The sequence below is a fragment of the Symphodus melops genome, assembly GCF_947650265.1.
Source record: "Symphodus melops genome assembly, chromosome: 12".
Lineage (NCBI taxonomy): Eukaryota > Metazoa > Chordata > Actinopteri > Labriformes > Labridae > Symphodus > Symphodus melops.
Genome location: NC_136702.1, coordinates 23,036,520 through 23,057,653, shown reverse-complemented (window position 1 = coordinate 23,057,653; position 21,134 = coordinate 23,036,520). Strand labels below are relative to the sequence as shown.

The 21,134-nt window shown below is 40.9% G+C and overlaps 1 protein-coding gene across 3 annotated transcripts in view; it reads left to right on the top strand.

Annotated features, from left to right (window-relative positions):
• mlphb (melanophilin b) overlaps positions 1-20,131 on the top strand; it is a 30,957-nt gene extending 10,826 nt beyond the window's left edge. The window contains exons 4-15 of one of the 3 annotated variants that reach the window (XM_079356770.1): positions 290-429; positions 4,720-4,772; positions 8,063-8,137; positions 8,984-9,119; positions 10,045-10,304; positions 12,563-12,646; positions 14,751-15,053; positions 16,485-16,634; positions 16,744-16,812; positions 17,134-17,182; positions 18,637-18,731; positions 19,951-20,131. In XM_079356770.1, coding sequence (XP_079212896.1) covers positions 290-429; positions 4,720-4,772; positions 8,063-8,137; positions 8,984-9,119; positions 10,045-10,304; positions 12,563-12,646; positions 14,751-15,053; positions 16,485-16,634; positions 16,744-16,812; positions 17,134-17,182; positions 18,637-18,731; positions 19,951-19,977 — 1,441 coding nt within the window. In that variant the 3' untranslated portion in view covers positions 19,978-20,131. The remainder of the gene's footprint in view (positions 1-289; positions 430-4,719; positions 4,773-8,062; positions 8,138-8,983; positions 9,120-10,044; positions 10,305-12,562; positions 12,647-14,750; positions 15,054-16,484; positions 16,635-16,743; positions 16,813-17,133; positions 17,183-18,636; positions 18,732-19,950) is intronic. The other 2 variants (XM_079356771.1, XM_079356772.1) reach the window with 2 other exon arrangements.
• Positions 20,132-21,134: the final 1,003 nt, after the last annotated feature.

The following is a 21,134-nucleotide window of genomic DNA, read 5'->3' as shown; positions in this document are numbered from 1 at the left end:
TTCAATACAATGTTCATGTGGAAAATTATGATCCCACTTAAAGCAAAATTGAAGATAATGCAGGACACGCTTTAGGGCATGACTTCCTGTCATGTAAGTCATTGTAGCAGCAACCAGTCTCGAGGATAGAATCCAAGTCTTGTCCATTTTTGAGTTGATTTTGAAAACAAGATGGCTTATCCCAAAATGTCAAACTCAAGGCTTCAAAACAGCAGTCCAGAATTCTGTGTGTAAAGTAGTGATGGTTTTGTCCACTTTCCGTAAATTCTTGGTGTTTTGTTTCCCTTAGAGTCCTGAAGATTGGTACGCTGGAGTGGTACCACGAAAATGTTCGAGCCCGCTTCAAGCGCTTCGGCAGTGCCAAAGTGATGCGATCGCTGTTCAAGAGGTTGAGCGGAGGACGCAGTCACTCCCAGGATGACCTTGAAGGTCAGAAGTTCTTTTTCTGTTCTTCTTGTCTTCCTTTAAAAGCTCTTTATAGGTACTTTTCGGTATAGGATTACTTCTTGTTAATTAGTTCCTGAAAAGCTGGATTCTGCTTTGAGCATGCGTTGTGTGCATGCCAGGTCAATGACAAACAGTGCCTTAATTATTAAATCCTGTCTCTGTGGTCTTTCATCAAAGAGTTTAAACATGCACCAGCTGACTGGAGCTGCTCAGCGTTCAACAGTCAGAAAGTGAAGTTATTCTGAGCAGCTGCCGTGTGAGAACGTCTGCGTGAATGTGAAAGCGTGTTAATCAGAAGGCTACAAATGTGGCAGGATGTCAGGTTAAGGTTGCTTTGAAGGGACGACCTTAGCAAATTCCCATCTGTTCCGCTCATTTCTTTTTTTGAAACCCTGAGGAGGAGCTGCAGGTCAGAAGTTGGTCTGCTTGAGCTTACCATCAGAAATCCCCAATAAATGAAAGGACTCAAAGAGTATCAGCAGCTGCAGGCTGGACTGTTACTGCATGAAAAGTATTTATTAGGCATTTGAATCTCTCTCCAGCATTGGATAATTACTAAAGCATCACAATGACAAGTTGGAAAAAGAGCAACAAACAGCGCACATGTTTCTTGTAAAAGGATACTGCAATGCTATTTCTCTTGCACAAACCGAACGTCAACCAGTAAACAATGAAAATAGTTTCAATTAATAGCTGCAGTGATCTGATCTTGTACATACAAAACAGGTGATTCCCACCCTGGAATAAATGTCAGACCAACTGTAACATTCACCCACTGATGGGAGGTTGCTATGAGACCATCAGAAGTAACTAATCCATACGCCGCTAACTAAGAAATTCTGGGTTAATCGTCTTGCCCAAGGACACATCGGACATGCTACTGTGGAAACTGGGGATTGAAACCTTCGGCCTTCCAGTTAAGAGACAATGACTCTACGAACTGAGCCTCAGTCGGTCCATAGGGAAGCTTTGCTGCAAGACGAGGGGTCGATGATGCAGCTTTCCTCTTGTGCATGAAGGCAGTGAGCAATATGCAGAACCAAACTTCAAAACAGCAGCTGGCACAGACAACAAAGTCAGAATCCCCTACGAGCTCATGAGGTACTATCTGCATGTTGATGCTGAGCTTTTCTTCTGGAAAGGCTGACGTAATGAGCAAAACCAGAGTGATACGGACCAACCAGCGAACATTGGTGTCTTTTGCACTTTTTTACAAAATTCTTTATTGCCTTTACACAAATGAGCACACTGCAGTTATCAGCCAACAAAAGTTGTTTTTTTTCTTTCTCCAAAAGCCTCTCTGTTAAGAGAGTCCAAAATATTGTAGTAGTTTGGACACCAGGAAAAAATTGTCGCAGAAATTACCATCATTAAAATTACACAGAAATATAAATAGTCTAAAACTTCATTTTTGTGACATTGAGTCACATGAATGAAGTTTCCTTTCCCCCTTTTCGGATAGGAAGCATTCATCATGAGGCTGCCAAATCTGTCACAGGGATTTAATCTACTCCATCTTTTCTGTTTTTCCAACACTGGCTCCACACAGCTGTGCCGAGTGCTGTCATAGACTATACAGTCTCAGGACCTGGACCTGACTCGGTCCTCCACTGTTCTGTTTTCGTCCTTGAATCTGTCTTGTCGGACATTAAAATGTCCTTTGTGCCTCTTGAGACAGAATAACTAGAGGAACAAATGTGTTGAATGTAATGCTTATGTTGCGCCTCATGTTTAAAGTCTGACAGAGTGTTTAAGGCTTATCAAACCTTTTTTTTTTTTAATATATATATTTTTTATATATATATTTTGAGGTTGCACACACATCATTGATAAATATCTTCCGGCCCCAGTGCCCTTGCAGCATCGACTCTAAACATTATTAGACACAGCAGGTCTCTAAGTGAGATCATAGTAACAAGAGATCAATGAATTATGAGCAGACAGCCGAGACTCCTGGTACTGCTTAAGCTGAGTCACCCTGGAGGATTTTGGGAAAGGATACAGAGCGAGTTGGCTTAGCCCAGCGGGCCTTGTGATCATCCAGTCACATGTCTCCCACTCTGTGCCTGGAATTAAATGGTGCTGTCTTGCAGAGCTCGGCCAACCGGAGGCAGAGAGAGAGAGAGCGAGCGAGAGAAAGAGAGAGAGAGAGAGAGAGAGAGAGAGAGAGTGGGAAGGAGAACAAACCTTTTGTTTGTCTTGTATTAATGAGGAATAAAGCTAACAGTGTGTGCACAGATGTGTGTTATATGTACCAAACATCATACATGTGTGTTGACAGATGCATTACGTTTAAAATGATTAGCAATTCATCACATGCAGACGATCATGTGACTAAATTAAATTCACCATGCATGACTGTACGCTCCCTCTCCCTCTCTCTCTCTCTCTCCCTCGCACATTCTTGTGCCGTCTTTTTTACTGTATGTGTTCTGCTGAGGTCCGCTGGGCCCCCAAAGCTCGGAGGGTGTCATACTTTGTGTCCAGTGTCTTTGTGCACAAGGACTAATGTTCGCATAAAGAGTCTTTGTTCACAAACGTTCAATAAAAAAAACACAGTTTAACGAAGAAAAAAAAAACTTTAATGCTGGTTTCCAGTTTAATAGTGTAGCTGCTGCTTCTGATTATCACTTTATGTGGAAAAGTAAGGAGTACCAAAAATGTGCCAAATTTGCAGAGCTATTTGTGAGAGTAAGTGCATGGCAAGAAAACAAAAGCTGAACGGGTTTATATCCACGCTAGAAGATGAAGGTGAAGAGTGAGACAGTTATTAAAGAAAATCAGGGTCAGATTTAAGCCTGTCTCTTCATACAGTAGCAATGCAAACATGTTGATTTAAACACTACTAGTTTGAATTATTATCTTAATAATGTGGTGGTCCATTTGGCCAAGTGACATCTCCATCACGTGTACCTGACAACTAGCTTTGCTAAAAAACAAAAACATCACTGTGCACCAGTCATTGTGGTCACATAAAGGAGCCTGAGTCTGAAGTGTTATAACTACTGTCAGTAACTCTTTTCCTTAACACTTACATAATGAGCTTTGTCTATCTTTGTACTTCTCTTATATTTGATGTTTTTTTGTGTCACTCTTTAATGTTGGAGAAACCTGGCAGAAAGATTTCCTTCGGTGTAAAGAAATATTTTTATTCTCTTGTCTTGTCTCTTCTCGTCTCTGTCATATCTGGTCTCGTCTTTTGTCTCGGCTCGTCTTGTCTGATCTCTGGACTCTGGTCGTTTCTGTTCTCCTCTTCTCTGTTACCTCTTGTCCCTTGTCTTGTCCTGTCTCCTCTTTCTTTTGTCTTGTCTCTTTTATTTTCTTGTCTTGTCTCTCGTGTGTTTTGTCATTTCTTTTTGTCTTGTCTTGTCTTGTCTGCTTTCTTGTAATGTACTTTTAGAATTGACTCCATCTAATGGAGTATTTCAAAGGTTGTTGCCTTGCAGTTCCTGATGTTTCTCACAGTGGGCACTCTGGTTTGGGAGCAGACTCAAATGTTCTGGTTAGGTTGGCACAGTCAGCTCTGCCTGAGCTTTATTCACATTGGCACATCAAGAAGAGAAGAGGAGAGCCAGGAAACTCGCTGTTATGATACCATTACTATACTAGTAGAAGCATTGCATTAGTAACACTCTCTAAAGATCTTCTTCTCTGTCTTCCAATACGTTTTTATAATCTTTTCCTGTGATGTGGAAAATGTCTGTAAAATTGAAATAAACCAGAAATTTTGAAAAAGTTGTCCAGTCCATATTCATCACAGTGGTGAACAGTGATGTTTATTAACATTGATCACTATGTTGTTGTTCTGCACAAGCTTTCAAATCTCATCACTTCATCTGCTCATCTTGAGCTCACATGCTTCTCCTTTCAGTTCCCAGACCTTCCACTTATGTTTCGGTTTATTCACGAATGAAACTTTTACTCAGAAACGAAACTCACACACTCTCGTAAAAAGCAGCTGAAAACACACGTTCCAATTTGTTCCTCCTAATGCTGCACTTGTGCCAGACACGATGTTATAAAAGCATTCAATATTCTGCAGCATATACAATATTCATCATGCTGTAAAGAGAAGTCATTTATTCAGGATTGTGAACTTTGTTTTTAAAAGTAACACTTAGCAGGGCTCCCCTCAGAGATTTTCAGATGCATGCACTAAGTGGGAGGATTGTTTAAGATGTGCAGCACATTATTCATCAGAAATCCTAGAACTGCATGTACAGTATACTTACAATGCTTTAACACCAACACGTCTGCCTTCTTTATCCGCAGATGGATACGAGGAGCACAGCATGGACGCAGCTGATTCACAACACTACAAAGCGGTACGGAAACGTATTTTAATCTTGTGGCTTTCCAACATGTTGTTCTTGTCCATATTTATGCGCTCTAACTAATTGCAAAATCTCTGTTTGCTTGTTTCGAGCATTAAATGAGCAGGCATCTTGCAGCTATTTTGTAGGCACTTAAGTTTTAGTGAGCTTGTGGCCAGCAGAAAGCATTCCATTGATATGCATCATAAAACAGGAAACAGATATCAATTTGTACTGGGACAACAAGATGCTGGCATGGCTCCTGATTGCTAATCTATGTTGAGACTTCAGCCAACCCGCAAGCCATATCCGATACTTGTTTTTTTTAATTCCACAGATTAAGGTTTTGTAGGTTACTGTATTTGTAACGGTGGGCAAATTCAGATTGCTGCAGTACACAATTATTTTTAAAAATCAAAGCAACAACTAACGAGCAATGTTGGATAAAGCTTCGTTTGTTCCACTTCGTTAAGTCATGGGTTGACGTTATGTTTGACTGAAGATAGGACTCCTCTCATCATTTAAAAGGTCGCTCGTTGTCATGTCATGGCTGGTCTCGTTGTCCTGTAGCTTCAGTGTTCGGACTCCAAACTTGTCAAAGAAGGCAGCTTGGTCAGTGGCTCCAGTCTACGTACCCCTCTATTACCATTTTCATATTTGTATTTTTTCTTATGTGCTGTTGAGGTCAGGTCATGGAGAGCATGAAAAATGCTGCAGGGGCATTATGGAGTCCCCCAGAGATGGTGTAAATTTCAGTGTTTATCCAAAGGTGACTTCTTCCACCTGCATACAGTAGCTAAATCAGTAACATAGCATACTTCATAATGTGTGTGTTACGTAACTATGGATGTAACTAGTTCTAATTTAAACCTGAACCCTGACAAACAGTTCTTAAACCTGAACATGATCAACCTGAGACTGTTTCACGACTCAACAGAGTCACTTCGACGGTCGTGCTGGTCAATGACGAAGCTGACACATCTGACAGCAGGACTAACAGTAACAGAGTAACATGTTTACTTTAAGTTGTCAGACAGAGAAGTGTTTTCAAAGTCAGGACGATTTTCTGCACTGCTTTCAAAGCATGGCATGTTTTATGACAGGACCTCCAGATAAACAGGAGGCTGACAATAAATCCACACTATTTATCACAAATGTAAAGGTTTCATGTTGCAGTATCACTCTGAATTGCTTCTATAAACGTGGTTTGTTGATTTGATCAGTTTGTTGTTACACATGGAAGTTATTCAGTATTTTTTGCAGACAATGTTTGAGATCAATTACAAAAGATATTTTCATTTACTAAAAGGGGCCCAGGAAGAAAAGCTTAGGAGTCACTGCTCTAGATCTACATATAAAATAGTTTGCACACTTCCTTGTGAAGGGCAAACTTGACTATTAAAGACTGGTTAGTTTGTATGGGTGGGTTGATCGGGTTCAAATCTGACCTGAGTCCTTTCCCAGCTCTCATTCCTCACGCTCTTTTATTTATATTTTTCTTTATATCTGAGTCTGTCCATATCTGTATGTGGGGAAAAAAGACTATTGTACACATATCCAAGGAAACTGCATACAAGAGCAGGACCAAGAACGTATCAACTGCTGGGAAATGAAAAGGGGCAACTATTCAGCTCCCAATGAGCAACTTAAACTTTCCACAGGATCTCCTTCAGGTCATTGATTCAAATCCGATCTGAGACTTCTTTCCGTCTATCATGGAGGGTCTCTCCCCAAATCTCTGACTCTGTCCACTGTCAGATGTCAGTGGAGGCATCAAAAACCCCAAATTAAACCTTAAAAAAAACTATGATGTATCTTTCAGTCACATTATAATAATAATATAATATAATATAATTCTAAACGCAAACTGCTATCACAAATGGATGGTAACATTTTCAAAATGTTGAACTCCAACAAATGTTCCAATGCATGTGTAGTTTAAAACATCAAAGAGTGATCAGGGTCTGCTCTGGTCAGCGCTCTGTGTCAGGTCCTTCCTCTGTTTCCTACACGGGCTATCTTTATGATGTAGACCAGCCCCAAATAGAAACTGGAATGCTTTGACAGCTTGTGATGGTTAAGGTCAGGCACGGTCATGGGCAGCAGTGTATTGTGGGTAAATACTTCACTGTCAAACATAATGTACATTAAAAAAAGTCTGAGTTGAAAGAGCTCCAGAGATCTTAGAAAAAGTTGCATTGAGTCCACTGGAATTCATCATAAAACCAAAAACCTGCAGTTGTTTACACCACAGTGTGTGTGTAATGTGGGAGCAGGAGTTTGTTTATGTTCATTCACTGCAGAGTCTGTTGAAGGGGGGTGAAAGCGTGACGGGACTCCCGGGTCCTGCTGGGTCTCTGGATGCTCTGCCTCTGTTTCCACTCGGAGCCCAGATTCAGATTTGATTCAGATCTAATATGACTGGACTTCTGAAGAATGATAGAAGAAGGCAGACGCAGCGCCCCCTACTGTTTCAAATGCAGTACTACTGTTGGAAACGCCTCACTGATCTGTGTGAGGAAACTGTTTCTGCTCTTGCTGAGTGTTGATGTGTCCGTTGCTGCTTCACCCAGATAAAACAAACTTCACAGAACTGTTCTTTTTTTTGTGTGGTCTTGTTGCGGTCGTGTACCTGAAGACTGATTACTGTTTGAGTGTGCTCCTTTTTCTGCTGTCAATGGACATGTGCCAATGTGCCAAGACTTGGAATTTCTGACATGTTGCAGAGCATGCATCATATTTACTCCTCACTCCGCATGTCCTTTTAGTCATGATCTCATATTGTGTTTCATTTCATTAAGCTTCACACCATTTGGTCATCACGTTGAACATCTAAGTCCTTTTCCAAGCTATGTTATCATAGTTATCAGAGTTTTCATAGATCTCCTTCCATATTGACAGCTACCAATAATCACATGCTCGAAGAAGAAGACAAATATTGTGTTTAGCCATTGTAGGCTTGTAATAATGTCCCCCAATTATATCAACTGGTCTTAAATAGTTAGACTGGATCACCATGTTAGAGCATACTGCTGTCCCAAGAACAGATTAGAAACCTTTCAGAGAAATGAAATGAGGTCAAATGATCAGTAAGTGAAATATTAATACAGACCAGATGTGCTGATTGTTTGATTATCACCTGTCATGCTTTGGAGCTGACGACATACAGCATTTCTATTGGTCACATGTTTTAGGTCTGAAACGTTCCTCACCTCTCCTCTCCTGGGATCAAACTCTTACCTTTCCCACCTCTTTATTTCTGCTCTGCGTTGGTGACGGTGTTTCTCTTTCTGCTCTCGAAGATGAAAAAGGCCAAACGGAGACTTCCTGTTGATCCCTTTGACTTCGAGCTGGGCCGTAAATACTCCTCACACCAGGTAAACAGGCTGAGCAAACCCAGAACCAGATCTTCCCCGAACCAAACTAATCTGCATGTTTTTACACAAGAGCTCCTCTGTTTCCTCTTCAGCACAGTTCTGTTTTGTTTTTTTAGTAAAATGGTCTTTGTCTGGTTTGGCGAGTCATTGTTATATTACAGTCACTGTCATTACTTATTTTCTATCCGGCCAAAGTACTCTCATTGTTTCAATCCACATGTGCATGCTTGTGCACAGATGCTAAAACATATTGTCAGCTCTTTAACAGGCAGCAAGACTCTTACAAAAACCACAGTTTACAAAACCGAGCGAGAATCGAGAAGCAAGAAACCAATTCATAACAGCTTTATCACAGCTTTATTTCACACTCTTCAAAGTAAATCTGATGAAAAGAGACAAACATGGTTGGTAATGATAGTACAGCACCCCAAGTCAGTTGGTATTTTATAAGTCAAGATGTACTTTAGCAGTTATTTTAGGTATAAATACTGGTGGTTCGTGTGTGCATGCCCCATGTATTATAGGCTGTAGTTCAACTCTGACCTGTTGCTTCTTTCCTGCATGTCATTCTTTACTCTCTGCCTCCACGATTTCTGACTCTGTCCACTGTCCTGTCTCTAGAATAAACCCATTAAAAGAAAAAGTTAAAAAAAAGCCTGAATGTACCACTCACTTTTTTAAACTACATTGATATAAAATCAAAGAACATAACAAAGCTCTAATTTGTGCGCAACAATGATTTAAATGCTTGAAGTGTACCTCCTCCCTCGGCCCACCTTCGTCCTCTCTCTGAGACTCGTCTCTTGCAGCATCTGTTCTCACTACTCCTGTCCCTCTTTCCTTTAGGACCCCGTCTCTAATGACATCATGGACGAAGACGAAAGCGTGAGGGAGTCGAGGCTGGCGGAGGCGGACATGGCCTCAGTTTTTCACCAGATTTTGGTGGAGCAACACAAAGAGGTGGAGCTGGCTTCACAGCAAGGTAAAAAGAAAGGAGAACACACATGACAAGCTCATTCATGCATGCACACTAACTCACTGAATGTAAGAAAAAAATAACAGCCACCTAATCGCAGGTCTCTGTAACCCACGAATCGCCTATCAATACCCAAAAGGCCAAACATGAGATTTGGCCACCTATCAGTGCACACTTTATTGACATGATTGAACAAGCAATCACACACACAATGCTATCATTAGCAGTGCTACCCCCGTGCATATGTCCCCCCCTCCCAGGCCTATGTTTCCACATTATCTCAAAATCAGCCCCTATGTTCACGTACCCTAACCCTGAGCCTGTGGGAACATACAGCTGACTCTGCACCACCTGTCCTCCTTCCAGGTAATGTCCACATGATGCATCAGTGTGGTTGAGTGGCTAAATAGGCTGGTTTAATCTGACACACTTCATCTCCATGTACTCTATCATCATATAGTCAAACAGCTCCGTGACACGAGAGTGGTCTTGTTGGCTTTCTGGAGTCATGGTGGAGCAACACAAAGAGGTGGAGCTGGCTAGTATAGAAAACCTACCTGGTCTTCAAAAATAAGCGGGAGGAGTGGTTAATTTAGTTAGGGGGTTTCTTGCACGTTATTCAATGTGTGATACTGTGAACTGGATCTTCTAGTGTTGAAAACATTTTGTCTATATGATGTTAGACTGAATTAAGCTAATTGAAGATGTGCTATTTCCTTGCTTGGAGTGAACACAGGCTGCACTCGATTTTACTCTTTAGCTAATAAGCTAACTAAATTTAGCTAACCCATTTAGTAAACTTGGACTTGTATTTACGGATTTCGCCTTCGTCTTTGTTGAATTGAAGAAAAAAGTGACATTTCAACACAAATGTGGAGAAAAAGAGCATCTCATTTTATTCATTAACTTCTAATCATTTTTATTCTTCAAGACGATCTGGCGTACTCAGACAACCTTAATCAACATTCTCGCTCCATCTCGCGGCTCAGTCACTCCTCATGTGGCAGCGGTGGTGCTTGGGGTCCTCGGGACAGCAGCAGCTATCTGCTTGAAGACTCTGAGGAGGAGGAGGAGGAGGAGGAGGAGGGGGAGGAAGAACACTCCCGGAACTTTCCTCTGTACCAGTCTCATCTGGGCCCCTGCAGCCACACCTCCCAGGAGAGTGTGAACTCATCCAACCCTCCACCACAGGTACGACTCATAGCTTCATCACTTTATCGCGTCTGTATTTGAAATCCTCAGTAATGCAAAATCTTGGGGTTTATTTTTTACATTTTGCCTTATTCAACCCTTTTATGTGGGGGTTCAGACCTCAAAGTACAAGTTATAATAGTAATAATACACTTACTGTATGTAGCACTTTTGTGAATACTCAGACTTAAAGAACAAAAACAAAACAATAAAAACAATAGAGAGAAGGAATAGTCTGGTAGAGGAGGGGATGAAGAGTTGAGTTTTTAGGGATTTCTTGATGCATTACTCTATTTGTCTCATCATGATGATATTTTCTCTTCTTTTCCACTTCCTCAACATTCGTCATATTCCCCAGTTTGATTTGTGTCCAATCTCTTAATTATATCCACTCCTAAATTCACTTGCTGCGCTGTCATTGGCTGGCAGAAACACACCAGCTCCCCACCCAGAAACATCCAGATGTCAACAGAAACAAACCAGAACATGAAAATCAAGGCAGAGGACAGACAGGGTCTCTCTGCAGTCACCACCACACATGTACAGAGGCCAACAAGTGATGATTGAGCAGCATTACTTTTGTAAACTTTTTAATGATTTATTATAAAAGTTCTGTTCCAATATTTGACCCATGGTCCAGTTTGAAGGCCCATAAAAAACCCACTTTATATGGATAATAATCTTGAGGCTTTAAAGAAAAGAAAAAAAACTTCTGCTTAACTATAAAGTGTATTTGGACAAAGTATTCAACTTGTGACTTTGACCACTTTCTATAGCTCTGATCTCCCCACAACATGGTGTGCTGGAAGGAATTAGCTTCATATAAATGAAGCCTAATGTGGCCCATTGGTTGTCAATAAAAGAGGGATTAGACAGGAGAGATGTGTACAATAATTCACTTTGGTGTGCTGCTTTTTCTTTGGATATTTAATTTCCACCAGTGTTAGTCTGAACACGAACACGCACACACACATATGGAACGGCACACGAGTTGATCGGGTTGACGTGTTGAGTGGGGAAAGAGAGACAGCTGCTAGATCAGAGGGTGGTTTCAAACATACATTACATCACTGTCTATTTATGTGTTAGCGTTCTGTTCATGGGAAGCAGATACAAAACAGACTTTGTTTACCATAAGTTCGGCTGACTTTTCCTCTCTGCTGTCAGAAATCACTGAGTCGACGTGTGTCCTCGTGTGCCCTCTGGTTTTTGTGTCTTTGAGTTAATCCAGGCACGCTGTGGGACTCCATGTTTCAGTCACTCTGAGTCACAAAGGTGTTTGGTTATCAAAGATAAGGAATGTAAAATCACAGAAAGCTGTTAGGAGCCAACCATGACAATAAAAGGGCCGGTGTTATCAGCCCCACCTGGCTTTCTTCTGATTTCTCACAGCTGGGCAACACACTGTGAGACACAAACAGGATCCTGCAGAAAGCATACAGTCTGATCATGAGCCCGTCTGACATCAAACACAGCGCTGATATTTGTCGCTGGCTGTGAAGTTGAAGCTTAGTCAGACGGCAGCCCTTCATCCTGTGTGTGAGTGTTGCTTCCTGTCGGTTTGATCTTGATTTGGAAACCGTTCAGTTCGATCTGCTCAGCGAGGTTTGAAAGTCAAGTGACGTATTTGATTTATGTTGCAAAGGCTTTAGGATGAGTTGATGAGAGTCTGGAGATACAGAGAACATGAAGGAAAAAAAATGTCTGAGCAAAGTTAAAGTTTGTTCAATCACGGCTGCAGTGGTTTGTGTCCTGGTTCGAGTCCCGGTCCCAAACATGTTCTCCCCATGCATACTGTACTACACCGCGGATACTGCGGCGTTCTCCACACCACCTCTCACCCAGTGACAACTATAGGATCGGCTCTGCGACCTTGAACTGAGAATGGATGGAAACGGTGTTTTGACTCGTCATTTTCAGAGGAACTTCTCAATTATTGTGAAATCAGATTTGGGGAGGAAGGAGTTTGGCTCAGAGAACTGAGTTTGACTTTTATCAGGAGGGTGATAAAGAAGGCCATCTGTATTTGAAAGACGTGTTGGTGTGTCCAAGAAGTCATTTGATTGGTTCAATGTGCATGAATTGGATATCCTTTGATTTGATGTCACTTTGAGGGAGATTTAAGCATTCATGAATGTTGCGTCAAAGAGACTATATTTATGTGCGTTTGGGGGTTTTTATTTCCGCCATCTTGATTTAACCTTCTATCTTTACACTTTTGTCTTTTTCATGTCTTCATCGTGTGACTCGTTTTCCAGATCACTGACATGAACAGACGTATGTCAGCCATCGAAACCCTCTTAAACCACCTGGAGCAGAAGGTGACGTCGACATACGACCAGGTGAACTTACAAAATCACACAGCACAGATGCCAGATAATCATCATTAGCAAACTTGCACGCAGCTGTTGCAGAAGCGATGGGAATCACACGAGGACCAGAGAGAAACTTAAAACCAAAAGCTTTTAACAAGCTGGCAGGAGCATGTTTTTTATGGAAGTTGCCATAGCAACAGGGAGGAGCGATTAGCGTCATTAGCCCTTCATTTTCGAGTGCAATAATTGCATTCTACGTAAAGCACAAAAGTTGAAACACTGACATTCAATCGCTTCACTGTTCAGGCCACAGAAATGTCTGTAAGTACACAACATGTTCCAAACTGTGTCCTGTTCCTCAGACCGCGCTAACACGCTCATGCATTCACATTTTTTTATGCTTCACGCACAGCTGCTGTTCATTTTAGTCGATGAAGTCTGAACTGGATGTATACTAGGACTTGGCTCCGTCTTCACACACTGTACTGGAATGACCTCGGAGCGGCTGCCATGTTTCCCTCCATTTGCACGAGGTTTGACTGCCGCTTACAAAAAAGGCACATATATGGAAAACAGAGACGTCATGTTAAGTGAGATGGTCTGCTTTATGCTTTAAATGTCTTTGAACTTGTTCCTGCTCCTTGCAAGTTGAACTTTGGGAAGAGTGAACCCAACTCATATCACAATAAAATGATCAGACATTACAAACTATTGCTTAGGGGCCCCTGTAGCCTAGTGGTTGGTGCACGCTCGCCATGTACGGAGGCTAGAGTCCAGGAAGCGTGCTGGGTACGAATCCCACCCGTAGCTCCCTTCCCACATTGTCATTCTCCACTCTCTCTCTCTCTCTCTCTCTCTCTCTCTCTCCCTCCCCCCTCTGGTTTTTGACTCCATCCTGTCCCTCATTAATCAATATGTCCCGCATCAATAGCCCAAAAATAGACCTTCCAAAAAAAAGGGTTGCTCTAAAGTGTCCATGACACATGAAGATTTATGAGGCAGATTTTAGTGTTTCGGTTCCAGTTCACAATGAAAGTTTCAGAGTGAAACCTCACGCTAGCTGTATAAAAAGAAAGTACAGATGGACTAAGTTAGTGAACGATGAATGCTGGATTGAGTTGTGTCTACGGGGCAGCAACCTTTTGCTTATATCGTCTTTCTTTTTAAACTTCACAGAAGTGAAGAGCTGGAAATAAGATTTCTGCCACCAACTTTAATTTGTGGTCTCCTCGTGCTCAACAGCCTCCTACTTTTGAATAATTGTTTTTTCTTTAAACTTGTTTGCTTAAACGTGTCCTCATTTCTTTTTTTTCTTTTTTTTGAATTATCTCATCCTTTGTTTTTCAGAAATAGTTCCCTTCAATTAACGAGCTAATTTATTTGTACTTCTTTTTCAAGCCTTGATGAAGAGGTGAGGGACACAGTTAGGCTACTAAAAGTCCTCTTTCTTTCATCCAAAGTGATGTCTCATGTGGCTTCTGTGTCTGTTTTTGATTTAATTGGGATGCCAGCTCTGAAATCTCCACCGATATCATTAGTGGAGAGGGAACTTACCCGCAAAAATAGCAAACCGTAGAGGCACACAGAACTTGAGCTCGTCTGGTAATTAGTGGCTGCCAGGCTTCAAATGAGAGCAATATTTAATAGACTCATGCTCTCCATTTCTTGTGGTAAACCACATTTTTAAATCCATTTGCATACAGCGAGTTTCACCGAGTTCACCAGAGCACAGTCTGCATGCTACATCCATGTGCTGCATGAGTCGCCTCTTTGTCTTTAAACCTGCAAGTTGTCTGTTCAACATCATGGTAGCATTGTTGGCACTGGGACGAGAGCAGGGTGAGCTGCACACAGTCCGTCACATACAGGTGATCCTTGCATTTCTATGCTTTCCTGTTTGTAGCTGACTTTTCTAGTTGGGTCGAGCTCGCCGTCTGAAACTCAATTTTTTTTGACAACAAGGTCAAAGGGTCACTTCGCAAAAAGCAAACTCAGTTTTTATGTCCATCTGCTGGACTGTGTTTGCAACATTTTCCATTGAATCAGAACAAATTAAAAAAAGAGTCTAAATGGGCACAAATTCATCCGAGGTAGCTGGAAATCTTATCTATTCTCTGCTCTGCTCCTGCAGACCAGCCAGCCGCCTCTGACTCCAAACAGTACCTCTCCTCTCCCTCAGTGGGAGGAGGTGGACTTAGAGGAGCAGCAGCTGAGGCAGAAGCTGCACGAGCTGACAGACAACATCAGCGACCACAGCCTGACCTCTGATGAAGACGAGTCCACCAGGCCTCTCTCCTCCCAAGAAGTGCCAGCATGGAGGAGTCACGAGGTGGATGCCAAACCCTCCAGACTGCCGACCAGACCCACATCCAGAACGGGCAGTATCAGCTCCAGAGTGGAGGAAGAGCAGCCTCGGTGCACTGACTCACAGAAGGTAGGAAAGACATTAAAATATCATGTTATGACTGAAAGTTCATCAGAAACATGCATGCTGCACATCTGGATGGTTGCACATTCTGTTCTTTTAAAACAGTCAGCTCATGAAATTCCATATCAGCTCTGCTCTGAATCCAGCTCAGGCACATATTGTAGTCATAAATCAAGTCACTCAGCCTCAGCATTATTTTTCCTTTGAAACTGTCTTTCCCAGATTCACTGAAACACAGAAACATCCTGTAACTCCTTCTTAGCTGCTGTGCTAAATCGTCTGAGCTGTTTTTAAAGGCATTTCCTCCTCAAAGTAACCAGAGCTGTTCCGTCATGTAATCTTGTTGTTTTTTTTACTTGAGGCCTGTTCACACTGCATTATTGTTCTTCATGTTTAAAAGTATCATATATCTCTCAGGTGTGTCAAACAGGACGATCCTCTTTCGGGGCCTCACTTTTAAAGCTGAACTTTTCTTTTGCTGCGTTTTGTTTCCGTTTTACTGAAAGGGTCAAAGGTCGACTGTTATGAAACCTGTGATCTCCCAGCAGCCTTTGTTTTCTGCTCTACTTTGTATTCAATCAAATGGCTTGTTCTGCCTCATAGACTAAGTTAAGGATGATAATTCATTTGTATTGCAATAAAAATTTATGGGACCAGATGTGCAAAACATGTCCATGCTCATGCACTGTGTGCATGATAGTGTTCAGACAGTTTATACACACTTACATCTTTAAGTTATTAGCTCTTTTTTAATAAATACATTTTTGTATTTTTAACTAACTTAATTTTGCTCTGTATGATTTTCTTTTGCTGTCCTACTTTGCTGCTGCAACACTAAATTTCTCCATTTTGTAAGATGTATAAAGTATTATCTATTATCTTGTATAGTCTAAAATATCTCAGCACTATTCTTGTAAGCCACTTTTTTTTTAAGTCTAAAACTAATTTCTGGATATTGAAAACAGTCAATGAGGTCTAAATGTGCACGTAATGAAGAAAGCTCATATGCCAATGGAGAACAAAATGATCGTACATGGTGTGTGTCTCTTAATGAGATGGACTTTCTAACTTAGCTGCAGACGTCTCTTTTCAAAACAAGGCAAATGTTGTTGATCTACTTGCAGATTTTTGTCATTTCTCATTACAAGCAACCTAAGGCTTTCATGTTTTGCTTTGAATATCTTGAAATAAGATGGGTTCTCCTCAAAGCAAAGTTCTCTGTTTTCAGCTTAATATCATAAAATAAGATGTTTGTTTGGCTTTCAAGAATTCCAGTTTTATGAATTTTGATTCTTTCGCTCTCTTCTTTGATTTCCTCTTTAACACTTTCATGTCCTCATCCCCTTTTCACAGTTTCTTTCCAACAGACAATTCCCACATCTCATGTTCATTCTGTAAGAGACATTCATTGCCCTTGTCCTCACCTTCCTCTCACAGACAAACCAATCGACAGACAGTGTGGAGAGGAAGCGGCACCCTCTAGAGGAGGGATCAGCAGCAGGCTTCAAAGGCTCGACAGCCTTACTGTGTGAGCTGGAGGACCAGGTAGCTCAAGCTGCTGCTAACGTCCAGAACGCCCAGAGTGAAGTAAAGACAAACCAGCAGCAGAGTGAAGCTTAGTGGGAGAATTACATCTGTTTCTTAAGGTGCAGAATAAATAAATACATGCACTTTCTTTTCTCTTTTTACCCCCAAGGTGTCTTACATAGAGAACAGGATTGCTGCACTGAACGCTGCCGGCATGCCGGTGGATAAAAGAAGAAGGGTAATGATATTCACTTTCCATTTATTTGATTTATTAGAGTTTCAGAGGGAGAGATGTTTTTATAAAGTTTGTTGGTTTGAGATTGTTTAATGAAGATTCAATCACACACACACGGCATTATTTTTGGAGGCAGACCTGTAATAATGGGAGAGTTCAAGCTCCGCCCACTTAGATTCAAATCAACCAATAAGATGATATCTCTCTCCTTAGCAGGTCTGTCTCTGATAAATGTTTAAACACTTCAAGGTGCCAAAAAGAAGGAGGGGTAGGCCAAATATATTTTCCCACATTTCAATTATTTCTTTTTTTTTTGTCCTCTAGTCTGCGATCCCGGTCCAAGCGAGAAGACTTTCCCACAACTTTCCCATAAGTAAGAGCCGACACTGCAGCCCTTGAGCATGATCCCCAGAGCCGTCCGTATGACTCAAAACATCTTAACCCTGTTAAACTCAGAGAACATGATGATCTATTTTTATGAGCTGGTGAACAGACCATTGTACCACAGATTGCATTTTCCCAGCTGTATGTCACATGATCAGTTTTGCTTCATGCAGAATTCCCACAGCAATTTGTATGGTAAATGAAAAAAAGCAAATATTTTGAGGGCAAGTTGGGGGTTGTTGAAGGGTAATTTTGGCATTCTTAAACTTGGGTTTGATTTTAACTTCTTGTCAGGATAAAAATACTGAAAGGTTCGAAGGCTTTTAGAATTGACTTTTAAGTTTTCCCTAAACTGAAGCCAGGAGATGAGCTTCAGGATCTGTGTCAACCAACGTCATTTTTTTTGCACTGGCTTCACCTTTTTTGTCCTCCTTCCCAAACTAGTTTGTTTTTCACAGCTCAACATCCTAAACTAGCAAACGCCCCCAGCAACAGATGCTTTTAGTCACTGCACTCACAGCGCTCTCAGACGGAAATAGATAACTTTTTAGAACACTGCGTCCCTTCTTTCTCACCATCTAATTAAAACATATAGGGGTGGGGCTTCTGATTTGATCTTTGTCCTTATCATTGGCAGATGAGATGATCACTGATCTTTTCCAGTCCGCAGTTTCCATGTCCAGAGCTGTTACAAAATTAGTTTCCTAAGTGTTTTTTTGGAATAAAAAGAAATTATAAATCATTCAAAACTAGTCCAAACAGACCACATGCTAACTACTGGGGGGTGCTCCTCGCGCTAACTTTTGTAACCTAGCAACAGTAAACAATAGTGGGAAATGTTGTGAATTTGGCATTGTGAGTTCAGTCAGTGTAATAAAATGTGTGAGTGGACAACAGGCACATAACTGCTGCAACATAATCTTTCACGTGTTCACTAAAAGGGCTTTTTCTCTGCCGCTACAAAGATTCTGACAATATTACAGAAGGAGTTTGCACAAAGATGCACATTAATGTTAAAGTCCTTTATTCTCTTTAAACAGAGACCCAGCTGGTATGTTCCTCTTCAGTGGGAAAAAAAGGTCATTTTAACGTGGAGAACATGGGAGTGGCTGCTCTTATGCTTGAACTTTATTTGGGTTTTCTTGAAAGATTTAGTGTTGCAATTCCAAACGTTCCATCGTTTCCATCACAAATAGAAAACAGTTATATGATAATATAGGAGGAGTTTGTCACACGACTTCTGACGAGTGTTTTTTAATACTCTTGTATTTTTTGATCTGTGGAATATTTCATCTGAATTTTCTCTCCATCCACTGTGAATAAAATATCCAGCTTTTTTTCAACACCATTTATAAAGGAAATCACAAACCTGCTTTAAGAATGAGTTTAAATTGAAGCGCTGGTGGAACATGTATGTACAATGTGGTTGCTGTATGTTTGCAGACCAGGTGGACAACTTTGTGAGGAACACCCCCTACAGGGGCTCCCTGACTCAGAGGACCGCGGTGGCCAAGCCCCGACCCAGGGCTACCTGTGCGGTATGAGCCCACTGTGTGGTGCCGGACGCAGTGAAGAGTTCAGATCCAATCCTGTTATTAAAACACCTTTAGGAGACGAAGTGAAAAAAACCCCCATCCAAACAGAAAAAAGATTTGATGTAAAAAAGTTGAACAGCAGTTTGCTGGCAGAAGAGATTTACTGTTCAAAAAGCAAAAAAGAATTTTACATTTTTAGGAATTCACCTTCTTGCCAGGTGAAATAAGATATAAAGAAAAGTACTCTAGCGCCTGTAAGTAACAAACAATGCTAGAGCGAGGACTTTAGTAGCTTCGTATAAAGACAAACAGGGATGTCTTTACTTTTACAGACATGGCAGTGATGTGTAGATTATGATTTCTCTTGGCAAAAAAAAAAGTAGATTTCCTAAATATCACTCTTCTAATTTAGTTTTTCCCCCACATATGGCTCCATAGTTGGAAATGAACTCTTCATTTACGTGTTTCACGCTTTGGCGGTGTGAGTTGCTGCTCTGGTGGTGGCTGGTGTCATAATGGGCTTCACTGCAGTTTAAAAAGTGATCGATGTACTAATTATGTGCATTCCTGCGTCACTGAAAGCTTACGCCCACACAAGCTTACAACTGTTTGGTCTCTATTAACCACAAGCACCAGAAATATACATTTCACTGTGAGCTTACGTATCCTTCTTCTACCCGCTTTCCTCTCGTTACGAGGACGTTTAGAATACTTTTGCTTGCACTCACAGATTTGTCCAAACATTTGGGAGGTTTTAAAAAATAATGGTCTCTCCTCAACCATGAAAGACACTTTGCCATTTTAGCTCTTCCATTTGAGCAGAAAATAAAAATATAGATTCTGGTTCTAGAGGTGAGTTTAGGACGGATCCGTCGCTGTAGTTCACCGTCTTCACTCCCCTTAATAACACCAGTTAGATATTTCAGTGTGTGCTCTCTCTTCGCACCTCTCTTAACACTCGAGCTTGATGGAGATGAAACGGCACACTGTGGGATTATTTGGGGTTGACTGCCGCTCTAACATGTTTCCTCTTGGTTCTCTTTCACTTTCACATCCTGCTGATAAAGACTTGTTGAAGTTCCTGCTGTATTTGTTTTCATCTCAGGCGACATGAATGAGATCATAGCTAACGATGAATTCATTAACCCGATCAAAGCATGACACGGCTGATTCTCTGTTAATCAAACAATGATTGTGTGTGTGTGTGTCTCTCTTCCTGCAGAAACCGGTAATGACACAGGGCTCATGAGGAGGAGGCTCAGCATTTTGTGACTAGTCATCAATCATGTTATTCGATATTTTATTATAATTCACAGCGATGGATTCAGAAGGGGGGGCTGTTTTAAATGTTTACCTGTAGAGTAATTGTTCTGAGATCTCAAATATATTTATTTTTTAATTGATGTGAACTACGATGTGATGCTTGACACTAGACCTGCAGCTTTTTGCATCCAAATGATTGGCAGCCATGAACATGCAAGTTCATCTATAATAACTTCACCTAAAAGAGAAAAAGCATTTCATGAAATGTTCAGAAATCTTTTATTTCAAATATTTGCAGGGAACTAAACTATATTAGAAAAAAAGCAACCTATTTAAAAGCTAAATAGTTTAGCATGTTCTACTCTGTAATAATTAAACATTTTCCTTTTAATGGGTTTATTTGAACAATTTGTGATGTTAGTTTTTAACTTTGAAAACAGGTGATACTGATTTTAAGAGAGAAGTGGAATAAAGGTGATTGATATTAAAGCAGGTTCTGCAGGTCTTACCTGGTTATTTTTAAAGGTTCTGTGATTAACATGGATCTAATTAAAGGAAGAATGTGCAACTTTGTAAACATAAATACAGCACCAGTACATCCTGTAAACTTCTGTCTGAGTCCTGACTGTTTACAGCGAGTGAGAAACTCGAGTCCCACCAGCTGTGTTGTTGTTTACATCATGTTTACATCATGTTTACATCATGTTTACATGGATGGGACGGCCTAGTGTATAAAGTTGTTTTATTCAAGGACTAGAAACAAAAATAAGAACATACTGATTGTTTGGATGTCTCGTATAGGTGTCTTTAGATCACGCTCATTTTGCATTGATTTATATGTAATGTGAAGCTACGAGTTAACTAAAGAGCGCTAACATTAGCCTGCTAACACAACGATGCAGGACACAGGTGATCGAGCAATTTTGGTCAATTTTGGTCGACTACTTGCGCTTAATTGTGCTTTTGTTTGTTTTGGTTGCACACTGGTGCTCAAGGGCGACATCTACTGGTTTAAAAATGTTACACATTCTTCCTTTAATATTTAAATGTTTATTCTCTGAGGTCACTGTAGCACAAGCTGTTATTTACATTTTGTTTCAATGATATTGATGTGAGGAGAAATTAGACTTTTAACCTTTTTTC